Here is a 20,564-nt window from a genome sequence, read left to right on the forward strand (position 1 = left end):
CAAAGCCTGGCTGACTTGAGCCTTTTAGAATCCCTCAGGCGAAGCCTCAGTCCCAGATGACCTACGGTCTGTGTGACCACAGGCCTCCCTTGACCTCTGGGCCTCCATTTCCTAGTCTGTAAAATGGGGATAATAGTACCACCTCACGGGGTTGCCCCGAGAGCTAAGACGCATAAGCTGCTCAGAACAATGGTGGGCACAGAGTAGGCGCTTAGAGGGTATCTGTTAAATAAATACAACCTCAGTGGGTATTCCTTGGGTCCCCCCGGGGTCCAGGCTGTATCCAGGGAGCCCAGACACCAGGAAGCTCCTCAGGAACCGGAGAGACAAAGCAAGATGCAGAATGCTCCTGTGTCCCTGTGGTCAGGGCAGGACAAAGCCAGGGACCCAAAGCGGAGGCTGAAGGGGGCGAAGGGCTCTGGGGAGTGGGGGAGGGACAGCAGAGGGGCCCTGTGGGCTTCCTGCAACCCAGCCTTGAAGGAACTGCAGAGGGGTGAGTGCAAAGGCCAGGTGGCCGCATAAGAGGTAGTGGACCTGCGGAGGGCGTGGGGAGGGAGGGAGGCGGGAGGGGGAACCTTGCAGGGGTGGCCGATCATGGGGGGCCAGCAGCAAAGGGGCCTGGCAGGGCAGGTCTGAAAGCTTTGACTACAGGGCTGGTCAGGTGGGAAGGGTGGGGCTACCTGGGACCCAGGGAAGGGACGCCAGGAGAGATGTTCTCGAGATGTTCTCGCCCAGGAGACAGCCAGCCAGGGAAAGAGGAGGAGACCCAGTTTGAAGCAGTGTCTGGGTCCCATGAGAAATGACTGAAAATCTACAGGGTTTGGCAATCAGGTTGCTGGGAACCTGTGGTGGGTGGTGGTGACATATATTCGGGGGGGGGGGGCAGCACCAGGCTGCAAGGGGCGGGGGATGGGGACAGGGGAAGGGGAGGCAGGGCTAGTTCAGGCACAAAAGGGGAGGCCAGAGTGCTTTTGCTCCTTCCTTTGGCTACAAAGGGAGGAGGGAAGGTGTTAGGAGCCAGGAGGGAGGGGTGGAGAGGGTGAGGTGGGGGGTGAGAGAGGGATAGTAGGGGGCTGATGGAAGGATGGCAGGGGGAGTGAGGTGGGGGGGTGAGGGAGGGATGGTGGGGTGAGCTGGGGGTTGTGGGGGGTGGGGGTTTGTGGGGGCTGAGGGGGGATGGTGAGGTTGAGGGTCACCTTGCCTATAGGAGAGAGGCAGGAGGGAGTGGGCAAGAATTTCTTTGCTCTTTGCTTTGGTTAAGCGGTTAAGCATCTGCCTTCGGCTCAGATCATGATCTCAGGGTCCTGAGATGGAGCCCCCTCCCCATCGCATTGGGCTTCCTGCTCAGCGGGGAGTCTGCTTCTGCTTCTCCCTCTACCCATCCCCCCCCACCCCCCCGTTGCTGGTGATCTCTCTCTCTCAAATAAATAAAATCTTAAAAAGAAAAAAAAAAGTTTCTTTGCTTGCTGACTGGCCTCTGCAGACCCATGCTTGGTCAGCAAAGCAAGAACACGCCCTCCGGGGCCTCCCCCCATTTGCTGACGACGCCGGCACGCCCAGACCCAAGCGGCAGGCCGCCGTGGTAACAGCAAACCAGCCCCTCAGAGGCTGGAAGAGTGTGGGCGGTGGCGGCTAGGGGCAAGGTGGAGCCGGGAAAGGCACAGGCTCCAAGCCAGGCTCCATCCAGGATGCATTAGGACGAAAACCACACAGGACGGATGGCCAGGGTGAGCACTGCGCACAGGGGAGCGACAGCGGGGCCGGGCACCGCCGAGAGGCGGACACTCACCTCTCGAAGAAGAAGCGCATGACCACCAGAGCCAGCGCCAGGGGCAGGGCTGCCAGCATATCCCGGGGGTGGGCGTAGACCAGGCCATCCCGGTCCTCCAGGGCAGCCCACGAGTTGTTGGGTGGCAGCCACAGCCTCTCCTGCCAAAACCATTCACTGAGGCTGGACCACATCCTGTGGGCACATGGTCCAGTTAACGGGAGCGCGGCTCGCGGGAGGGCCCACCACCCCATCCTCACCGCCTGCCCCCCGGATGCCCAGCAACCTTGAGTTTATTACAGCCTGGGTTAAGGAGGGACTTGGGCTGAGTGCCCTCAGGCAAGTGACCTGACCGCTCTGAATCTCAAGTTCATTTGTCAAACAGGGGCAGTAGCCCACCTGTCAGCCCAGCCTGACAACACCAAGTGCTTCCCCGGGTGCCTGCTAGCCCTGAAAACACACCTCATGAAAAGGGTTATTACTTTGCACTTCACAGGTGCAAAAGAGGTGGCCAGAAGTCAGGGGACTGGCTGACTGGGGTCATAAAGTCGAGTTCTCAAATGTCCAGGAAGGTCTCCCGCCATGTGGGAAAGTGCCTCCAATGCAGCCCAAAGATGACCAGTTGAGGAAATCTGCAGTTCGCTTCCTGAGCATCCTTCCAGGTGTGAACGTCGGCAGCCTCGCTTGCTATGAGGCTGGGCTGCGGCCGGGCAAGCGTGCCTAGTGATGACGTGCTCGCCAGGTCACTGGAGCGGTAATCAGGTGAGCTTTCCTTCCCCTGAGAAGGCTTTCCAGCAGCCATCTTGAGGAGCCCAAGCAGCTCTGCCCTTTTCCGAGATCTTAAGACAAGTGCCCAGACCCCCACACCGGTCCCCACTTGGGATGTTTGTTCATCATTATGTCCGTCCATCCCATCCCATCCATCCATCCATCCATCCATCCGCCTTCTTATCTGTTGATCTACCTGTCTGTCCATCCACTCATTGTCTGTCCATCCATCTGTCCCTCCAACCACCAACCAACCCACCGACCAGTCATCCATCTGTCCATCCAACCATCCAGTCATCTGTTCATCCATCCGCCTGCCCACCTTGTCCATCTACCCATCTGTCCATCCACCCATCTGTCTGTCCGTCCATCCATCTGCCCACCCAGCTGTCCCTCTGTTCTCTGACTGACTTGTTCATGCCAGCATGCGGCTAGGTGTTGGGGACACAGCGGAGAAAAAAGCAGACCCATTCCTGTCCCCGTGGAGCTCTCAGCCCAGCAGGGGGGTCAGCCAACACACAAGTACACAGATTCATAAATGAGATAGGACCGTGTGATGGGGCTGCTTGAAAATGAGCAGGGTACCATGATTTTAAATGAGGTGACCAATGAAAGCCTGAGGAGATACCATCTCAGTGGAGACCCAGAGATGAGGAGGGCCTGGGTTTATGCAGAAGAGAGTAGTGGTGGTAGGGAGGGACTTTCAGAGAAAGCAGCAGCAGGTGCAAAGGCCCTGAGGCAGAACCGAGCTCAGAGTGTTGGGGGAACAGCAAGAGGCCCCTGTGGCTGGAGCGGAATGAATGAGGGGGAGAGAGTGAGGCGGGGAAGGCAGGGAGGGGGACAGGGGCAGGTCATGCAGGGCCTGTGGGCTTCAGGGAGGAGTTGGGATGACTTCCCCCAACATTTGTGATGAAAAATTTCAAACCTAAAGGAAAGTTGAAAGAATTTACAGTGAACTCCCAGAACCCACCACTAGATTCTACCGTCCACATTTTGCTCTACCTGCTCTATTTCATGTCTGTCAGTGCATCCATCCGCCCCCCTCCTTCCCCCACCCATCCGCCCCCCTCCTTCCCCCGCCCATCCGCCCCCCTCCTTCCCCCCAATCAGGCCATCTTATTTTTCCGGATGCATTTTAAAATAAGCAGCAGACATCAAGCTGCATCACCCCTAAATATTTCAGCATGCAGATCATTAGCTAGGCTTCAGTGTTTGCTAATGGTTTTTTTTTCTTTGAAGATAAAATTTACTAGAGCGAAATGCATAAATCCTTAAGTGTACAGTCGCTGAGTTCGGACAAATACAGGTACCTGCATGACGCAGCCTCCAACCACGGATATTCCCGTCCCTCCGCAAAGCTCTCATGCCCCTCTCCAGTCAATCTCCATCTCCCCCGTCCAAAGGTCACCTCTGTCCCAATTTTTGTTTCCATCATGCATTCGTCCCGTCTGTGCTAGAACTTCATAGAAACGGAATCACACACTCCATCTTTGCGTCTGGCTTCTTTCGCTCCGTGTAATGGTTTTGAGATTCATCCATGTCATAGCATCTATTGGTAGCTTTTTTTTCTACTGAATCGTGGATACATATCATTTGCTTGTTGATGGGTAACTGGGATGCTTTCCGTTTGGGGTGATTATGAGCAAAGCTGTTAGGAGCATACATGTCTCCCTGGTCAACCCCCAGGGGTGGGATGGCTGGATCACAGGGAAGCTGCCTGTCCGACTTCATAAGCAATGGCCCAACTGTTTTCTGGGGTGGTTGTACCATTTTCCACTCCCACCCGTGCAGTCTGAGGGTTCTGTTGCCCTTGGTTTTATTTTAGGTAAGAACACAAGCCATGGGGGGTTGGCGGCCTCGTGGGAAGTGGCCTTTTGGAGGCCTCGTGGGAAGTGGCCTTTTGGAGGCCTCGTGGGAAGTGGCCTTTTGGAGGCCTCGTGGGAAGTGGCCTTTTGGAGGCCAGAAGGAGGTGCTATCCACCGGAAGGGGGTGGAGAGGAGGAGCAGGTTTCCAGAGACTATTTTTTTAAGTTTGTTTGTTTATTTATTTTTAAGTAATCTCTACACCCAACATGGGGCTCGAACTCATGACCCCGAGATCAAGAGCTGCACGATCTTCCGACTGAACCCACCAGGCGCCCCTGCAGAGACATTTTGGAGGCAGAGCCCCCAATAACTGAACACCCTCCAGACAGGAGCCAGAGGAAGAGACGTACACACACAGGATTCCATTTTCACCAAGTTCAACAGCAGGCAAAACCAACCGAGGATGCCAGCATCAGTGTCCCGTGGCCACTGTCCCAGGGTACCACTAACTCGGCGGCTTCAAACGATGCAGACGTACTCTCTCTCAATTCTGGGGCTCAGGAGATGCGGCTTGCTGGGCTGAACGCAAGGCTGGGCAGGGCTGGGCTCCTTCCGGAGCTCCAGGGGAGAATCTGTTCCTGCCTTTTCTGGCTTCTAGAGGCCACTTACACTCCTTGGATGAGGGTCCCGTCTTCTGTCTTCAAAGCCAACATCTCTCTCTCTGACCCTCCGGCCTCCCTCTAATAAAGACTTGGGGAATCTGGGGTCAGCCCCCATGTCAAGGTCAGCTGATCAGCAATCTCTATTCCCCTTTGCCACACGAAGCTCCAGGATTAGAACGTGGACATCTTTAGGGGGCATTATTCTGCCTAACACATTGCTGGGCATCGGACAGGTGGCTGCCCTGGGGACAGGCAGTGACCAGAGGGGCCCTGTGGGGCTGCCTAAGGCTGGCATGTTCTGTCTTCTGATCCGGGTGCTCTTCTGGTTGAGAAAATTCACTGAGTTATGCATCAGTGATGTGGGCCCTTTACTCGTGCCAATTAAAATGCCTGCACTTTACAAGTCTACAATTCTGATTCCAATTCCACCATGTGGGCTTGTCCCCCACCCCGTGACGCCAGTTGGCTGTCCTGCAACTCAACTGAGTTCTGACACCCTACCTGGAGACAGCATCAGATCCCACAGGGTAAGGGCTCAGTCCTACAGAGACTGTCCCCCCAACTTCAGCCGCCAAGTGTGTCTAAATTAAATTGTCACCTGTGCTTCTGACCAACTGGCTATAAATCAAAGGATCCCCGGAACCCCTCCTGGGGGGTTTGAGTAATTTGCTGGAGTGGCTCACAGAACTCAGAGAGACATTTTACTTACTAGATCACCATTTCATTACAAAAGGACACAACTCAGGAATAGCCGGATGGAAGAGCAAGGTGTAGGGGAGGGGCGCCCACCTCCACACGCACTACTCTCCCCAAATTTCCACGCGTGCACCAACCAGGAAGCTCTCTGAACCTCACCCTTCTGGTTGTCAGGGAGGCTTCATTACAAAGGCATGCTTGATTACGTCATTGATCATTGATGAATGAATCAGCCTGCAGCCCCTCTCCCCTCCCTGGAGGTGGGAGGGGGTGGCACTGAATTTCTACTCTGTATTCATGGTTGCCTTCCCTGACACCCAGCCCTTCTCCTTCCATGACCCAGGGGCTTTCCAAAAGTCACCGTGTTAACCTAACAAAAGACACCTAGATCACTCTTATTGCAGGAAATTCCAAGGGTTTTAGGAGCTCTGTGTGAGACCAGGGTCAAAGACCAAATTTTTATTTCTTACCATAAATCATAACATTACAAGTCAAATACAGAAAAAAGAAAAATTGTCAAGAGTCTGGGTCTCAGAACCAGCATGTGGCTGACGTTCAAGTCCATGGGGATGGATGGAATGGCCCAGGGAGAGGGGAGATGAAGGAGCAGCCCGCAGACCCCGCCCGTGGGGCATCCGGCAGTCAGCGAGGTGACGAGCTGTGGCAGCAGCTTGACAAACGGTCAAGGGTGTGTGACATAGCCAGTCTAGACCCACCAGGCTCAGACGGCCCAGACAGAATGGACAGATGGATGCAGAGACTTCTGCCTGGGTGGTTGATTGCTCCACAAGAAACTAGCTTCACTAACAGGCAAGGTTGGCTTGATCTGGAGCACCCCCTGGGGCCTGAGGGCGTATGCCCAGCGGGGGCGTTCCCACCTCCCAACCGGAGCCACGCCCACTGCACGGCCTCTCCAGCCTCCTCCCACTCTGTCAGCACACCTCCCTCCCCTGCCGCTCAGCGCAGATGGAAATGGGTTGGGAGTCCCAGGAAAGCCCCCAGCCAGCCAGAGCCGAAGCAGGTATCCAGGAGTCCAGGCCCCCAATCCCATATTCTTCTCTCACTCAGGGGTGCCCAGATGAGGATCCACCACCGCTGTGCTGCTTGCAAATCGTGATGAGCTTCAGAGACAAGGGGGAACACGCAAGAGCGAGGACATCTTCCAATCTCGGGCCTCCGCCGATGTCCCGGCTTCCAAGCCCCCCATTCACTGCCTGACACTTTCTGCTCCCACCACACCATAGGATTTCACACAGCCAGCTTTTACAAGTGCTGTCTTCTGCCTAGAATGCCCATTGAATATTTACTGCCCTATGTTGGGAGCTGAGGACACTAAACAGTGAGGGAAGCAGGCAAGGTCTCTGTCTCCAGAGGGCTTACACACCTTTCTTGTCTCTCTGGCAAACTCCTAGGCATCCCTCAAAACCCAGTTCATTTGTTGCTTCCTCCTGGAGGTACCTCCCGATTGCCTCCACCTTGGGTTTAGTTAAAGTGCACTCCCCCAGCCCTGCCTCACTCACTGTGATGTTGGGAGCTAGTTATGAAGTCTTTTTAGAGACAGTGGGGGGTGGAGAAGGAAGGAAGCATGATCAGCCTGGAACCCCAGTCCCCTCAGCCGAAGCAAGCCCAGCCCTTTCTGGCGTCCATGTCAGACTACCCCACCTTGACTGCAGAGGTCTCAGCCCTGGAAGCCCTACCCTTTCTCTCACCTGTCTGTCTGTCCCCTCCTAGCACACAGGAGGGGCTCAGGTGTGGCTGTTACTGGACATCCATGGCCAGCAAGGCCCAGACTTCTCTTCCACTCCCCACCTGACCGCCAACAGACACCTCCTTCCCAGGGGACGGGAAGGAATGAGGCTCAGGGTGGCATTCCTCATCAATTTTCAGTTTTCTCCTTTGGGCCGCAGCTCCTCTGCTCATTTCCTGTGACTCTGCCACACTGGGCCCGGCTGCCCCATCTGAAAAATGGGTACAGCCAGATGGCCTGTTTTTCCAGGCTGTTGTCTGGGGCCCAGGGGGCCGGGCAGTTCACCAACACTCCACACTGGTATCACAGCGAGGTGATTCCTGCCTCACCCATTTACCAGGCAAGCAACCTAAGGCAGGCAACCAGGCTGTTCTGTGCCTCTGTTCCCTCATCTGTGAAATGGGATAACAGGAACCCTTTGCACACGGGGTGGTGGAGTGAGCGCTACGTAGGACTGACTTGCATGTTGTTAGCAGTGGAGAGGGGAAGCTGGGATGAGGGGCAGTCTGGGGAGGAGGGGTGCTGGCCTGCATGCAGCAGGTTCCGGAAGGTTCTTCCCAGAACCTCCCTGACCTCTGCAGCTTTCCCTTAAAGCTGTAGCTGGTGAACTCAGGCTGGGCTTGGCCAGGGCCACCGAGGGGTCATTTGGAGAATCACCGAATGAGTGAGTGGCTGGTCCAGCCCAACCAGCCTGAGCCTAAATCCCCATCACCCCTGCCCTGCCCCTAGTCTCCCAGCAAGGCTGCTGTGTCTTCAAGCCTCTTTGGCCTCCCTCCCAGCCCTGCCCCTGCCTCCTGGGAGCCAGACTCTGATAATCCTTCTTAGTGGCTAAAAATATCCTCAGACCTGGAGAGAGAGATTAGGGCTTTGTGCTGATATGGGGAGGAGAGGATGAGCAGAGGATCCCTGTCCCCCCTTGGGGGTCTGACCCCTGGCTGGCTGGACCCTTACTGCTCCCTGGAACTCCGGAATGCCCCCCAGCATGGCCCGGCAGAGCAGGGCTATGCACAGAAGGTTTGTTTTATTTTAAACCTAGCTGGAAATACAGGACTTGCCCAGGGTTGTGAAAAAAGAAATCAATTCAGACTCCAGATGTCTGGGCTGCCCAGGGATGGACACACACACACACACACACACACTCACCCTCCCTCTCGCTCCTGCAGCCTGGCCTGCTGCCGGGGGTCACCTGACTGCTGTGGCTGGAGGCCCAGGCAGGGAACACATGATGTGCTACGTGGGGGTTGTGTGGCGATAACCACAGCCCCCCCTGCACCGGGCCCCGGCTGCCCCCTGCAGATAGCCTTGGTTCCCGCACTGTGGGCTCTCTGAGCAGAGTCCCTATAGGCTGTGCTCCCTGCCCGGCCCCAGGTGCAGAACTCTGCCTTATACCCCGACCCCTCAAATTTAGACACACTTCCGGGGGCGCCTGGGCGGTTCAGTTGGTTAAGTGTCCAATTCTTGATTTCCACCCAGGTCATGATCTCAGGGTCATGAGATCGAGCCCCGTGTCAGGCTCTGTGCTGGGTGTGGGGCCTGCTTAAGATTCTCTCTTTCCTTCTCCTCTCTCTAAATAAATAAATTTTAAATAATTTAAAAAATAAGAAAAATTAAAAAAAAAAAAGACACACTTCTGCCCTCCATACTCTGGTTCTGTTGATACACCCTCCCACACCCCACCAACTCAACTTATTGCAATGGCTGCTTTCTGGCCTTCTAATTCACCAAGCTCATTCCTGCCCCAGGGCCTTTGCATGTGCTGTGTCCAGCTCCCCAAGCTCATTCCTGCCCCAGGGCCTTTGTATGTGCTGTATCCAGCTCACCAAGCTCATTCTTGCCCCAGGGCCTTTGCACATGCTGTTCCCCTACACATCCCTGTGTCTAGCTCTCATTACTCACATCTCAGCTCAGAGAAATCTTCTCAGATCACTACCAAAGAAGCCTGTGTATTATTCCATCTCCTCACACTGTTTTGTTCCTTCAGCCCTCTTGTCCTACTTGATCTATTATTTGTTCATCTGCCTCACCCCAAGACATAAGACTCCTGAAGGCCAGAATGTTGTTTTAGGTACGGCCATATCCTGAGATAGGGCCTGGCACAAACATTAGGTGCCAACTAACTGCTAAGTGGATAAATGAATGGGTAGTATAGACACATGGACAGGTGGGTGGATGTGAGGACTTCACTGCAGGTGGTCAGACTTTCTAGGAAAAAAAAAAAAAAACAACCCACCGGCTCTCCTGGTTGGCCCAGTTGGTGGAACATGTGACTCTTGATCTCAGGGCTGTGAGCTCAAGCCCCACGCTGGGTGCGGAGCCTACTTTAAAAGAAACCACCTGTTTTAACAGGCAAGGTCAGCTCGATCCCCAGGAAGGAGATCCACTGTCACCCCACTTCGGAACTGGGGAGCCTGAGGCTTAAAGCAAGAAGCTGCTGGCCATTCAGCCAGCAAGGGAGAGAGCTGGAACCGGAATCTCACCAGGGTGGCAAGGGGGCTGCTCTATACCACCAGTGGGCTCAGGGCTCACAGGACCCTGTGAAGCCTCCCCGGGCCTGCCTCCACCTATCGAGTGTTCTCCCCCACCTTCTCTCTGTGTTTTCAGGGCACCAGTTGCTCAGCACGTGATTTCTTTTTTTAAAGATTTTATTTATTTACTTGAGAGAGAGGGTGAGCGCATGTGGGGGAGGGAGCAGAGGGAGGGGACAAGCAGACTCCGAGCTGAGCCCAACACGGGGCTCGATCCCATGACCCTGAGATCACAACCTGAGCCGAAATCAAGAGTCAGAGGCTTAACCGACTGCGCCACCCAGGCGTCCCTCAGCGCATGATTTCTTAACTTCTACGCCCCTGGGCAGGCTCGGGGGCTTAGGGGAGCTGGACCAGGTTTCCCAGTATCTCCAGTCCACTGGCCACGCTCTTCAGCCCTCCCACTCCCCTGGCTACACCTTCTCAGAACCACCTCTTGGCAATGCTCCCAGCCCCCAAAGAAAACACCCACCAGTGGGGCCAGGAGGATCACTCGCAGCTGCCTTGGGCTGGCCGCGGGCCCCCCTGATGGCATCTGCTCCCTCCTACGGACCCCCTGCACCCCTGCATTATCCCACACCCAGCGCTGGGACGCCTGTGAGCTCCCCCCATTGGTCCGACATCCAGGACTTTGCATCCGCCTGCCTTCTGCCTGAAATGCCCTGCTTCGGTGGGCCAGTTCCCACTTGTCTTTCAAGAGCTGGGTCAGATTCTATTTCCTCCTTAAGAGGCCTGCTCTGCCTTTCCCACACTCAGCACAGCCCCCTCCCCACAGCCTTGCCAGCCCCACCGCGCCCCACCCCTGCGCCTTTCTTCGGAGCTTTCTTCAGCCCCAGAGCTTAGAGAGCTAGCTGACTCTGAGTGTCCCCCTGGACAGTGAGAGCCAGGAAGAGACCTCTGGGGTCCCCGGCATCACCTGGTGTGTGGGTATATTGGGGGGGCGGTCAGTCAGGGAGGTTTCAAAGACCAAGAAAGGAGAGATGAGGGGTGCCTGGGTGGCTCAGTCGTTGGGCGTCTGCCTTCGGCTCAGGTCATGATCCCAGCGTCCTGGGATCGAGCCCCACATCGGGCTCTCTGCTCCGCGGGGGGCCTGCTTCTCCCTCTCCCATTCCCCCTGCTTGTGTTCCCTCTCTCGCTGTGTCTCTCTCTGTCAAGTAAATAAATAAAATCTTTAAAAAAAAAAAAAAGAAAGGAGAGATGATCAGGTCTCTTGGAGTTTGAGGGGGAAGGGAGCAGTCCTCAGTCCCAAAGGCAAGCGGGGGCAGCGGGATCTAACTGTTACCTGCACAGGGACTGATGAAGCTTACAGGTGGGGGATAAGGGGAGCCCACTTGGGCCATTAGAATAAAAACAAAAATACAGCTTTTTTGAGGAACGCCTGACATACAAGAAACTGCACGGTTAAAGTGCATGATTTGATGTGTTCTGACCTATGTTCACACGTGTGAAATCGTCACCCCAATCAAGATAATGAACATATCCATCACTCCCTGGATTTCCCTGTGCCCTTTTGGAGTCTGTCCCTCTCTCCCTTCCAGTGAAAACTTGCAATCTTGATGTCCAACAGTTGGGGATCAGAACCTCAGGACTCCATATGAAGAAATCTTACATTATAGTCTGAAAGGCAGAGGAAGATACATCATGGATGGACCTTGAGGCCATTACTTTCAATTGAGGAAGCCAGTCACAACAAGACAGACACTGTAGGATTCCGCTCCCAGGAGGTCCCCAGAGGAGCCCCATCCATAGAATCAGGAAGTAGATGGTGGGCGCCAGGGGTGGGGGAGGGGGTGGGAAGTCAGTGTTGCATGGGGACAGAGTCTCAGATTGGGGAGATGAGAAAGTTCTGGAGAGGGATGCACAACAATGTGAATGTATCAATACTGAACTGTGCACTTAAAAATGGTCAAGATGGTAAGTTTTATGTTATGTGTATTTTACGACAGTTAAATTTTTTTAAGGGGGTGAGGGGGAGAGGGAGAGAGAGAATCCTAAGCAGGCTCCATGCCCAGCATGGAGCCTGACCTGGGGCTCGATATCACGACCCTGAGATCATGACCTGAGCTGAAATCGAGAGTCGGATGCTTAACCAGCTATGCCACTCAGGTGCCCCCAATTATTTTAATTTAAAAAACTACCAAAGGAGGAGCACCTAGGTGGTACAGTCGGTTAAGCAACTGACTCTTGGTTTCAGCTCAGGTAGTGCTCTTAGTGTCGTGAGATTGAGCCCCACGGGGTGGGGTGGGGGGGCTCTGCACCTTGGAGTCCACTTAAGATTCTCTCTCCCTCTCCCTCTACCCCTTGTGCTCAGGCTTTCTCTCTCTAAAATAAATAAATATATCTTTTTAAAAAATTACCAAAGGGGGAAAAAGAAGAGGAAACATTATGCTCATTGACTTGGGTTGGAGGGGGGTGTCAGGGAGTTAAAAAAATAAAAGCAAAATTCGGGGAGCCACTAATGGCCCAATAGGTCATTTACGCAATGGAAAAGCACCAGGAGAGCTCAGCTTCCACTGAAGGCAGAGTCAGCCGCATCAGACCAGCCCCGTCGGAGACAACCAGAAACCCTGGACGACATACAAAAACACAACTACCTGAAAGCCCCAACATGGTAGCTACCGGCAGCATCGGGCTATCTGAATTGCAATGAACTGAAATGAAACACAATTTCAAATTCAATTCCGCAGTTGCACACAGCAAAATTTCTCTACTCAATAACCACACACAGCTTGCGGCTACCAGAGTAGTGCAGATATGGAACAGTTCCATCGTTGTAGGAAATTCTACTGGGAGGTACTGCTCTAGAGTGACCCCAAATAGGGAGTAGTTGGAGGGGAGTCTATCCCTGGCCTACGGGAGCAACACAGGGTGGGTTTCCCATTTGTACTGCTCTTCACTGGAAATAGAAACTAGCTTGAAAAATGAGAAGAGCCCAGAAAGATCACAATCGCTCAATAATGGGACGGAACATATTGGAAGGGAGAGAGCCAGAAAAAGGAAGTTCCAAATTCTACACAAAAACTCTGCACACGTCTCTTGCTAAGCCCTGAACCATGCGTGTGCAGGGCAGACTCCAAGCAGCCCAGCTAAGGCTGAAAGAAAGGAAGATAGATTTCACCTGCCACCCACCATGAGGAAAACAGACTTTGGAGCGTGAGTCCAGACAGGTTAATTGCCTGATTAAAAAAAAAAAAAAAAATCAGTGCTCTCCAGAGGACCACAACAGAATCCAGAGTCTCCACGATACATCTCGACAATGCCCAGAATACAACCCCAAATTACTTGATCTTTGGAGAAACAAGACAACACGAACCATACTCAAGACAGAAGGAAATTAATGGGGACTAACTTCTGAGGTGACCCAGATGTTGGAAGGAGCAGATCCCGACTTTGAAGCAGCTATTATAATCTATTCAAGGATGTGAAGGAAAAAAAATTAGTTCCTACTGAATGAACGAATAAGAAACCTCAATGGAAAAGTAAAAAAAAAAAAAAATGAACCAAATGTAAATTCTAAAACTGAAAAATACAATACTTGCAATTACAAAATCACATGTGGGCTTGATAGCAATCGGAGATGATTGAAGAGTCAACAAATTAGGAGCTAGATAATAGTAAACATTCAAACTGAAGGACAGAGAAGAAAAAACAAAGATTGAATAAAAATGTGTCATCTGGGGCGCCTGGGTGGCTCAGTTGGTTAAGCGACTGCCTTCGGCTCAGGTCATGGTCCTGGAGTCCCGGGATCGAGTCCCACATCGGGCTCCCTGCTCAGCAGGGAGTCTGCTTCTCCCTCTGACCCTCCTCCCTCTCATGCTCTCTGTCTCTCATTCTCTCTCTCGCAAATAAATAAAATCTTAAAAAAAAAAAAAATGTGTCATCTGGAGGATGCCCCGCTGGCTCAGACAGAAGAGCACGCAACTCTTGATCTCAGGGTCATGAGTTTGAACCTCACAATAGGTGTAGAGATTATTTAAAAGTAAAATCTTGGGGCGCCTGGGTGGCTCAGTCGTTGGGTGTCTGCCTTCGGCTCAGGTCATGATCCTAGGGTCCTGGGATCGAGCCCCGCATCAGGCTCCCTGCTCCACGGGAAGCCTTCTTCTCCCTCTCCCACTCCCCCTGCTTGTGTTCCCTCTCTCACTGTGTCTCTCTCTGTCAAATAAATAAATAAAATCTTTAAAAAATAAAAAAATAAAAGTAAAATCTTTATTTATTTTTTTAAAGAATTCATTTATTTATTTGACAGAGAGAGAGAGCACCCAAGCAGGGGAGACAGCAGAGGGAGAGGGAGAAGCAGGCTTCCCACTGAGCAGGGAGCCTGATGCAGGGCTGGATCCCAGGACCCCGGGATCATGACTGAGCCGAAGGCAGATGCTTAACGACTGAGCCACCCAGGCGCCCCTAAAAGTAAAATCTTTAAAAAAAAAGTGCCAGCTGGAAATAGTGGTGACATTTGCACAATGCTGTGAATGTACTTCGGGCTACTAAATCACACACTTAAAAATGGTTAAAATGGTAAATTTTATGTTTTGTATGTTTTACCACAATTGGAAAAAAAAAAAGCACACAGTCTCAGTGACCTTTGGGACTACCGGAAGATCTAACAGACACATAATTAGAGTCCCAAAAGGAGAAAGGAATAAGAATGGGGCAGGAAAAAATATTTTATTTTTTTATATATATATATTTTTAAGATTTTATTTATTTGAGAGAGAGAGACACAGCGAGAGAGAGAACACAAGCAGGGGGAGTGGGAGAGGGAGAAGCAGGCTTCCCGCGGAGCAGGGAGCCCGATGTGGGGCTCGATCCCAGGACCCCGGGATCATGACCTGAGCCGAAGCCAGACGCTGAACGACTGAGCCACCCAGGCGCCCCAGGGAGGGAGAGAATCTTAAGCAAGCTCCACGCCCAGTGCAGAGCCTGATGCAGGGCTTGATCTCACCACCCTGAGATCATGACTTGAACTGAAAAAATATTTTTTAAAAATATGAAAAGACAAGACTCTGTATTTTCTCCCACAGCTACATATATGCATGTGAACTCACGGAAATAGGCCATAAGGATATATAGTCCACGCTCAGGAGAGTTATTACATCAGGAAGTCAGGGAAGGGAGGAGTTGGTCTGCTTGTTTTGTGATTCACTGATTTTTTTACAAGCCATGTTTCATAGCGACTTACATTTTTATTGTTTTTTAATTTTTAAAATTTTATTTATTTGAGAGGGAGAGAGACAGTGAGCGAGCAGGCGAGAGCACAAGAGCAGGGGGAGGAAGAAGCAGACTCCCCGCTGAGCAGGGAGCCTGATGTGGGGCTTGATTCTAGGATGCAGGGATCATGCCCTGAGCCAAAGGCGGCCCTTTAACCGACTGAGCCACCCAGGTGCTCTAATTTTTAAATTGTGGTCAAATACATACAACATAAAAATATACTGTCTTAACTATTTTTAAGTGTACAGCACAGTGGTATTAAATACAGTCATATCATTGGGCAACCATCACCACCATCTATTTCCAGAACTCTTTGCATCTTGCAAAATTGATACTCTGTCCCTATTAAACACTAACTCCCCACTCCTCCACCCCCGATCCCTGGTAACCTCTACTCTGCTTTCTGCTTCTATGGATTTGATGACTCTAGGTCCCTCCTGTAAGTGGAATCATACAGTATGTGTCTTTCTGTGTCTGGCGTCTCTCACTGAGCATAATGGTCTCAAGGTCCATCCTTGTTGTAGCAGGTGTCAGAATGTCCTTCCTTTTAAGGCTGGGTAAGATTCTAGTGAGTGTATATATTAAAGGTGACTTTTTAAATAGGAAATCATATTAGTACACAAGGAAAATAAAGGTTTCCACTGAAGGGGTGGTTGGCAGAGTAGATATGGGCTCAGAGGGGGCATTTCTAGCTGTCAATGAGCTCCCCACCCCAGCTCATCATTAAGAAACCAATTCCCAATCAAGATCAGCCCCTTCAGGGGCGCCTGGGTGGCTCAGTCGTTAAGCGTCTGCCTTCGGCTCAGGTCATGATCCCAGGGTCCTGGAATCGAGCCCCCGCATCGGGCTCCCTGCTCGGCGGGAGGCCTGCTTCTCCGTCTCCCACTCCCCCTGCTTGTGTTCCCTCTCTCGCTGTGTCTGTCTCTGTCAAATAAATAAATAAAATCTTAAAAAAAAAAAAAAGATCAGCCCCTTCAGCAATGCCACTACCCACCTTCCAGAGTGGAGAGAACTGTGGGTTCCAGGTTGCACTCTGACGGCACCCCTTCTCCACCCAACCTGGTCTAACATCTGCCCTACTTCTCCCACCAGCTGGCCACTGGGCCCTTCTGCTACTCCCTGGTGACGGCTTACATGGAGGCAGGTTCAGGTAGGGCCAAGCAGCTGTAAAAGCCAGGCTGCTTTCTGGGACAGCAGGCCTTGTCCATACCCATACCAGGGATTGCCCAACATCCCTGGGCTGCTGGTACCATGCCAGGTGTTACCCATAGATGTTTGCCCAGGGTAAGTGCCCTGCCTTCCTACCTTGGAAATGTTAGACATGCCTGAGGAAGATGCTGTCTGTTAGCATCCATATTTCTTTTTTTTTTTTTTTAAGAGAGACAGTGCATGCACAGTGGGGAGGGGGGAGTAGGGGAGAGAGAGAATCTTTTTTTTTTTTTTTTTTTAAGATTTTATTTATTTGACAGAGAGAGAGCAACAACGAGAGAGGGAACACAAGCAGGGGGAGTGGGAGAGGGAGAAGCAGGCTTTCCGCCGAGCAGGGAGCCCGATGCGGGGCTCCATCCCAGGACCCTGGGATCATGACCTGAGCCGAAGGCAGATGCTTAATGACTGAGCCACCCAGGCGCCCCGGGGAGGGAGAGAATCTTAAGCAAGCTCCATGCCCAGTGCAGAGCCTGATGCAGGGCTTGATCTCACCACCCTGAGATCATGACTTGAACTGAAATCAAGAGTCAGACCCTTAACCCACTGAACCACCCAGGTGCCCCAGCGTCCCTATTTCACGGAAGAACTGAGTCTCGGGGACCCCGGGTCACACAGCTAGGAAACAGCTGGTGTCTGAACTCTGCTCTATACCACTAGGCGCTCGGGATGGACCTGGGCTCACAGAACCTCGGCTCAGCCACAGCAACCCTGGCATTCTTGGAAAGCAGAACCTGCCTTTAGCCCCTGACTCCACTTCATCTCCACCTCTCTACGTTGGACTCTGCCTAGGGCCCCAGAGACACTCCGCCCTTTCCTTGGCCAATCGCAGTGGCCAATTCTTTGTCTATGTATCCATGACATCCTATTGCATATAGGACTCCTTGTCTGCCCCTCCCTCCAAGAACTGTGGCGTCCTGGCTCCCCTCCTCTCTGCTGTTCTGTCTCTAATGCATGCTGGTTTTCCTCTCCTTTGGCCCCAAATCCAGTCCCGGACCCCCACTACCATCCGCTGTGCCTGGAATTCGCACCCACCTGGAAGCTGCGATCGGCGCAGGCGCACGTTGGGGCTCCGAGTGCCGCAGCTCCCAGGTGTCTCCCCCAGCAAACCTGCTAAACCGAGAGCACCTGCCCCTTGCCCAGACACGCCAGGATCAAGATCAAGTCATCCTGCACCAGAGTGTGCGCTCTTCCTCCCCAGGCTTCTTGGCCAAGGTCCCACCTCCCACCCAGTCTTTGGGGACAGGCATGTGGGAGTCGTCCCAGAGCCCTCCGCGCTCAGCCCCTCCTCTCGGGCTGCCACGGCGTCCGTCTGCCACGTGACCACCGAGCGGGTCCCTTCCCACTCAGGTCAACAGCTGTGGCCTCCTCCCTGGGCTCCCGGCCTCTGGGCTTTGCCCAGACCGCCCTTCTAACGTGCAGATCACACCCGTGGCTTGAAACCCCGCAAATGCTCCTGCCCCCAGCACTGTGTCCCCCGGCACACCTCTGGGCTTGTGCTCGGTCTGTTCCCCCATCGGTAATGTCCTCCTTTCTGCCTGCCAAACGCCTTCCGCTTCTTCAAGGCTCTGTTCTCACACTCGTGGGCCAGAAAGCCCTGCCCCTGGGCTGGACTGGGGGCCCTCCCCTCCATCCCTCCCACAGCCCGGTCACCCTGCCGCCCCAGCCCTCTCCCGTCTGTGCACCCACCAATCTCCTTCCAAAGCCTCGCTTTGTTTTTAAGCATGTTGATTTTTCAGAAGAAACTTTCCCTCCCTCCCCTCAAGAGAAAGTCGATGTCACTGCGGGCAGTGGCCATAAGACAGATACAATGAAAACAAGACGACATTCAGTCCTGGCCAGTGCTGGATGCTGGCGAGGCTGCCAGTCCGGGTCCGAGCTGTCCTTGTTCAAGGGAAGGGTGGCAAGTGCCTGTCACCTAGGCCTTAAAGACAGAGTGGCGGCATGGGAGGCTCGGGCCTCAAGATCGCCCGAAGGGAGCGATTCTGTGACCTCTCCTTGCACACAGGCTGTCCTTGGGTTCCACAGATGAGGGAAGTGCTGCCCCAAGAGCTCCTCAGTGGCTGAGACAGGGCTGGGGGGGGACATCTTCGGGGGGGGGGGGGGCGTCGAGGATGTTGGGGCGGGCAACCTGATCTGGGAACTCCACGCCTGGGCAGGAGTTTGGGGACATATAACCCAGCGGTGGGAGGGGCCAAGAAGAGCCGGTGTGGGAGAATTCCAGGTGTGGGACGCCGAGAAGTGCCTTCTGAGCACAAAAAGGGTGATGACAGGGAAAGGCAGGGCCTCGAGGGCTCTGGAGCCCCAGCACCCCCAGACACTGCCTCCCTGCCCCGACTGCCATGCCTCTGAATGTGGGCCCACGCCCTTGTCCGGGTTCCGGGTCACACAGGGGCAAACCGTGACCTTCAGAGTCCACACACCTGGGCAGATCTGCTCCTGCGGGGTGGCCTCAGGCCAGCAGCACCTTCTGTGAAACTGTCCCCGTCCTGTCTGCCTGCCCAGGAAGGGTGCGGAGCCTGTGCGGGGAGCCCGTGAGCGCCAGTTGTCCCCTGGGTGCAGGGCTGGGGTTCCAAACCTCGTGCGGTGGAGCAGAGAAGGGTCCCCCGCCGGAACGCCAGGCTGTCCGTGGGCCCTTTAAGGACCAGAGGTGTTTGTGTAACTAGAGGCCAAGCTGCACTTCCTCTCAGATGACCCCCTCGGATGGGATGCGCACAGATGCAGGGCTGCTCACTGATGGAGGGCGGGCGGCTGGGGCGTGCAAGTAGGCGGAGCGCTTGTCCCCACCCAGCCCTCAGCAGCACACAGCTCAGAGTTGGACAAGCCTCTCCCTCCCCCCCAACCCGGGGCAGGGGAGACCTTCTGCAGACACCACCCACCCCCACCCGTGGTTCTCAGCCAGGGTCCATGGCCAGATTCCCAGGGTCTGGTCAGATTTCAGAAACATCACTCTAATGCAATCCCCGGATGTCCCCTCGGCCTGAGTCACTATTCATCGCTCTTCCAACCCTTCAAAGTAAGCAGCCTGCTTGTTGCTTCTTCCAGGAAGCCTTCCGGGACTTCCAGGCTGCATCGTGGGTTCTCCATTTGGTGTTTTATTTTGCCTTGTAACTGCCCAGGAACTTATCTCTCTATCTCACCAACGAACAGGGGGGCTCTGGGCAGGCAGTCAACAGGGTCTGATTCCTGTCTGTGTCCACCGTCAGCTCCAACTCAGGCCTCAGTTCCAATATTACCTCCTCACAAGGGCCAAGTTACGTCAGCACACGTAAGGCAAGAAAGAACGCCTTCACCAGCTACAAAGCACGATGCTGCTAAAATTTACAAAGGGTGGTGCTTCCAGAATATTTCAGTAATAATAGAGGCATCCAGTCTGTGTGTCCTGGGCAAGAATGAGCTACTCTAGATGAAAGCCAGTGGCTGCAATGTCCACGTAGTAATGGTTTCTAAATATTCTGTGCCCAACATCTAGGCAGTATTTGAGCAATGCTGTGTGCAAACGACTTATGTTCTGGTTGGATTTCCCAAAGTCCCAAGGCACGACCTCTTCACCTATTTCCAGAAGTTCAATCAGTTATCTGCACTCAGTCCTGGATGATTACCGTCCAAGGTTGAAACAGGTTGAAATGGGTGAGCAACTCCTGCCCTGTGGCTTGCTCCTGTCTCAATCCAGAAGTTACTGCAAGCATCTTTGATATTTCATCAATGCAAATGCCACGGTTCTGACCGTACCCGCCACCGCCCCCCCACCCCCCGGAAAGTGCTCTGAAAATCCTCAGCCCTAACAGTCAACTTCACCAAATGTGGGACCAACAACTCAGGTGTGTAAGTAAGAGACCTCGTTCCCTGAGCTCGTCCCACAGGCTCTTAGATTTAACGAGCACCTCCTATTCCGTGCATCGCAATATGTCTGTGGAGTCATGTAAATTTCATGGCGTAAAAAAGGCTACAAGCTTCAAAATTCAAAATCAGTCCCTTGCCAGAGAGAACTACCCGAGAGGAAGCATGTGCCTGGGTACAACCCGACACCCCCTCCGAGAACCGCCTCAGTTTGCAGACCCGAGGAACCTCTCGATTCCCAGTGCACGAGAAACTGGACTTTGGTGTTAGAAATGAGCCATCTGGGGCGCCTGGGTGGCTCAGTTGGTTAAGCAACTGCCTTCGGCTCAGGTCATGATC

At 53.5% G+C, this 20,564-nt stretch overlaps 1 protein-coding gene across 3 annotated transcripts in view; it reads right to left on the minus strand.

The window, feature by feature from the left end:
* The window catches only part of CERS4 (ceramide synthase 4), a 33,214-nt gene that overhangs the window by 7,071 nt on the left and 5,579 nt on the right, over nucleotides 1–20,564 (minus strand). For 2 of the 3 annotated variants that reach the window (XM_032394694.1, XM_032394695.1), the window contains exon 2: nucleotides 1,790–1,963. In XM_032394694.1, the coding sequence (XP_032250585.1) occupies nucleotides 1,790–1,962 (173 nt within the window). In that variant the 5' untranslated portion in view covers nucleotide 1,963. Of the gene's footprint in view, nucleotides 1–1,789; nucleotides 3,584–20,564 lie in introns of those variants that run through there. The other variant, XM_032394693.1, reaches the window with a different exon arrangement.

This window comes from Phoca vitulina, unplaced genomic scaffold, assembly GCF_004348235.1.
Source record: "Phoca vitulina isolate PV1807 unplaced genomic scaffold, GSC_HSeal_1.0 scaffold81, whole genome shotgun sequence".
Taxonomy (NCBI): Eukaryota; Metazoa; Chordata; class Mammalia; order Carnivora; family Phocidae; genus Phoca; species Phoca vitulina.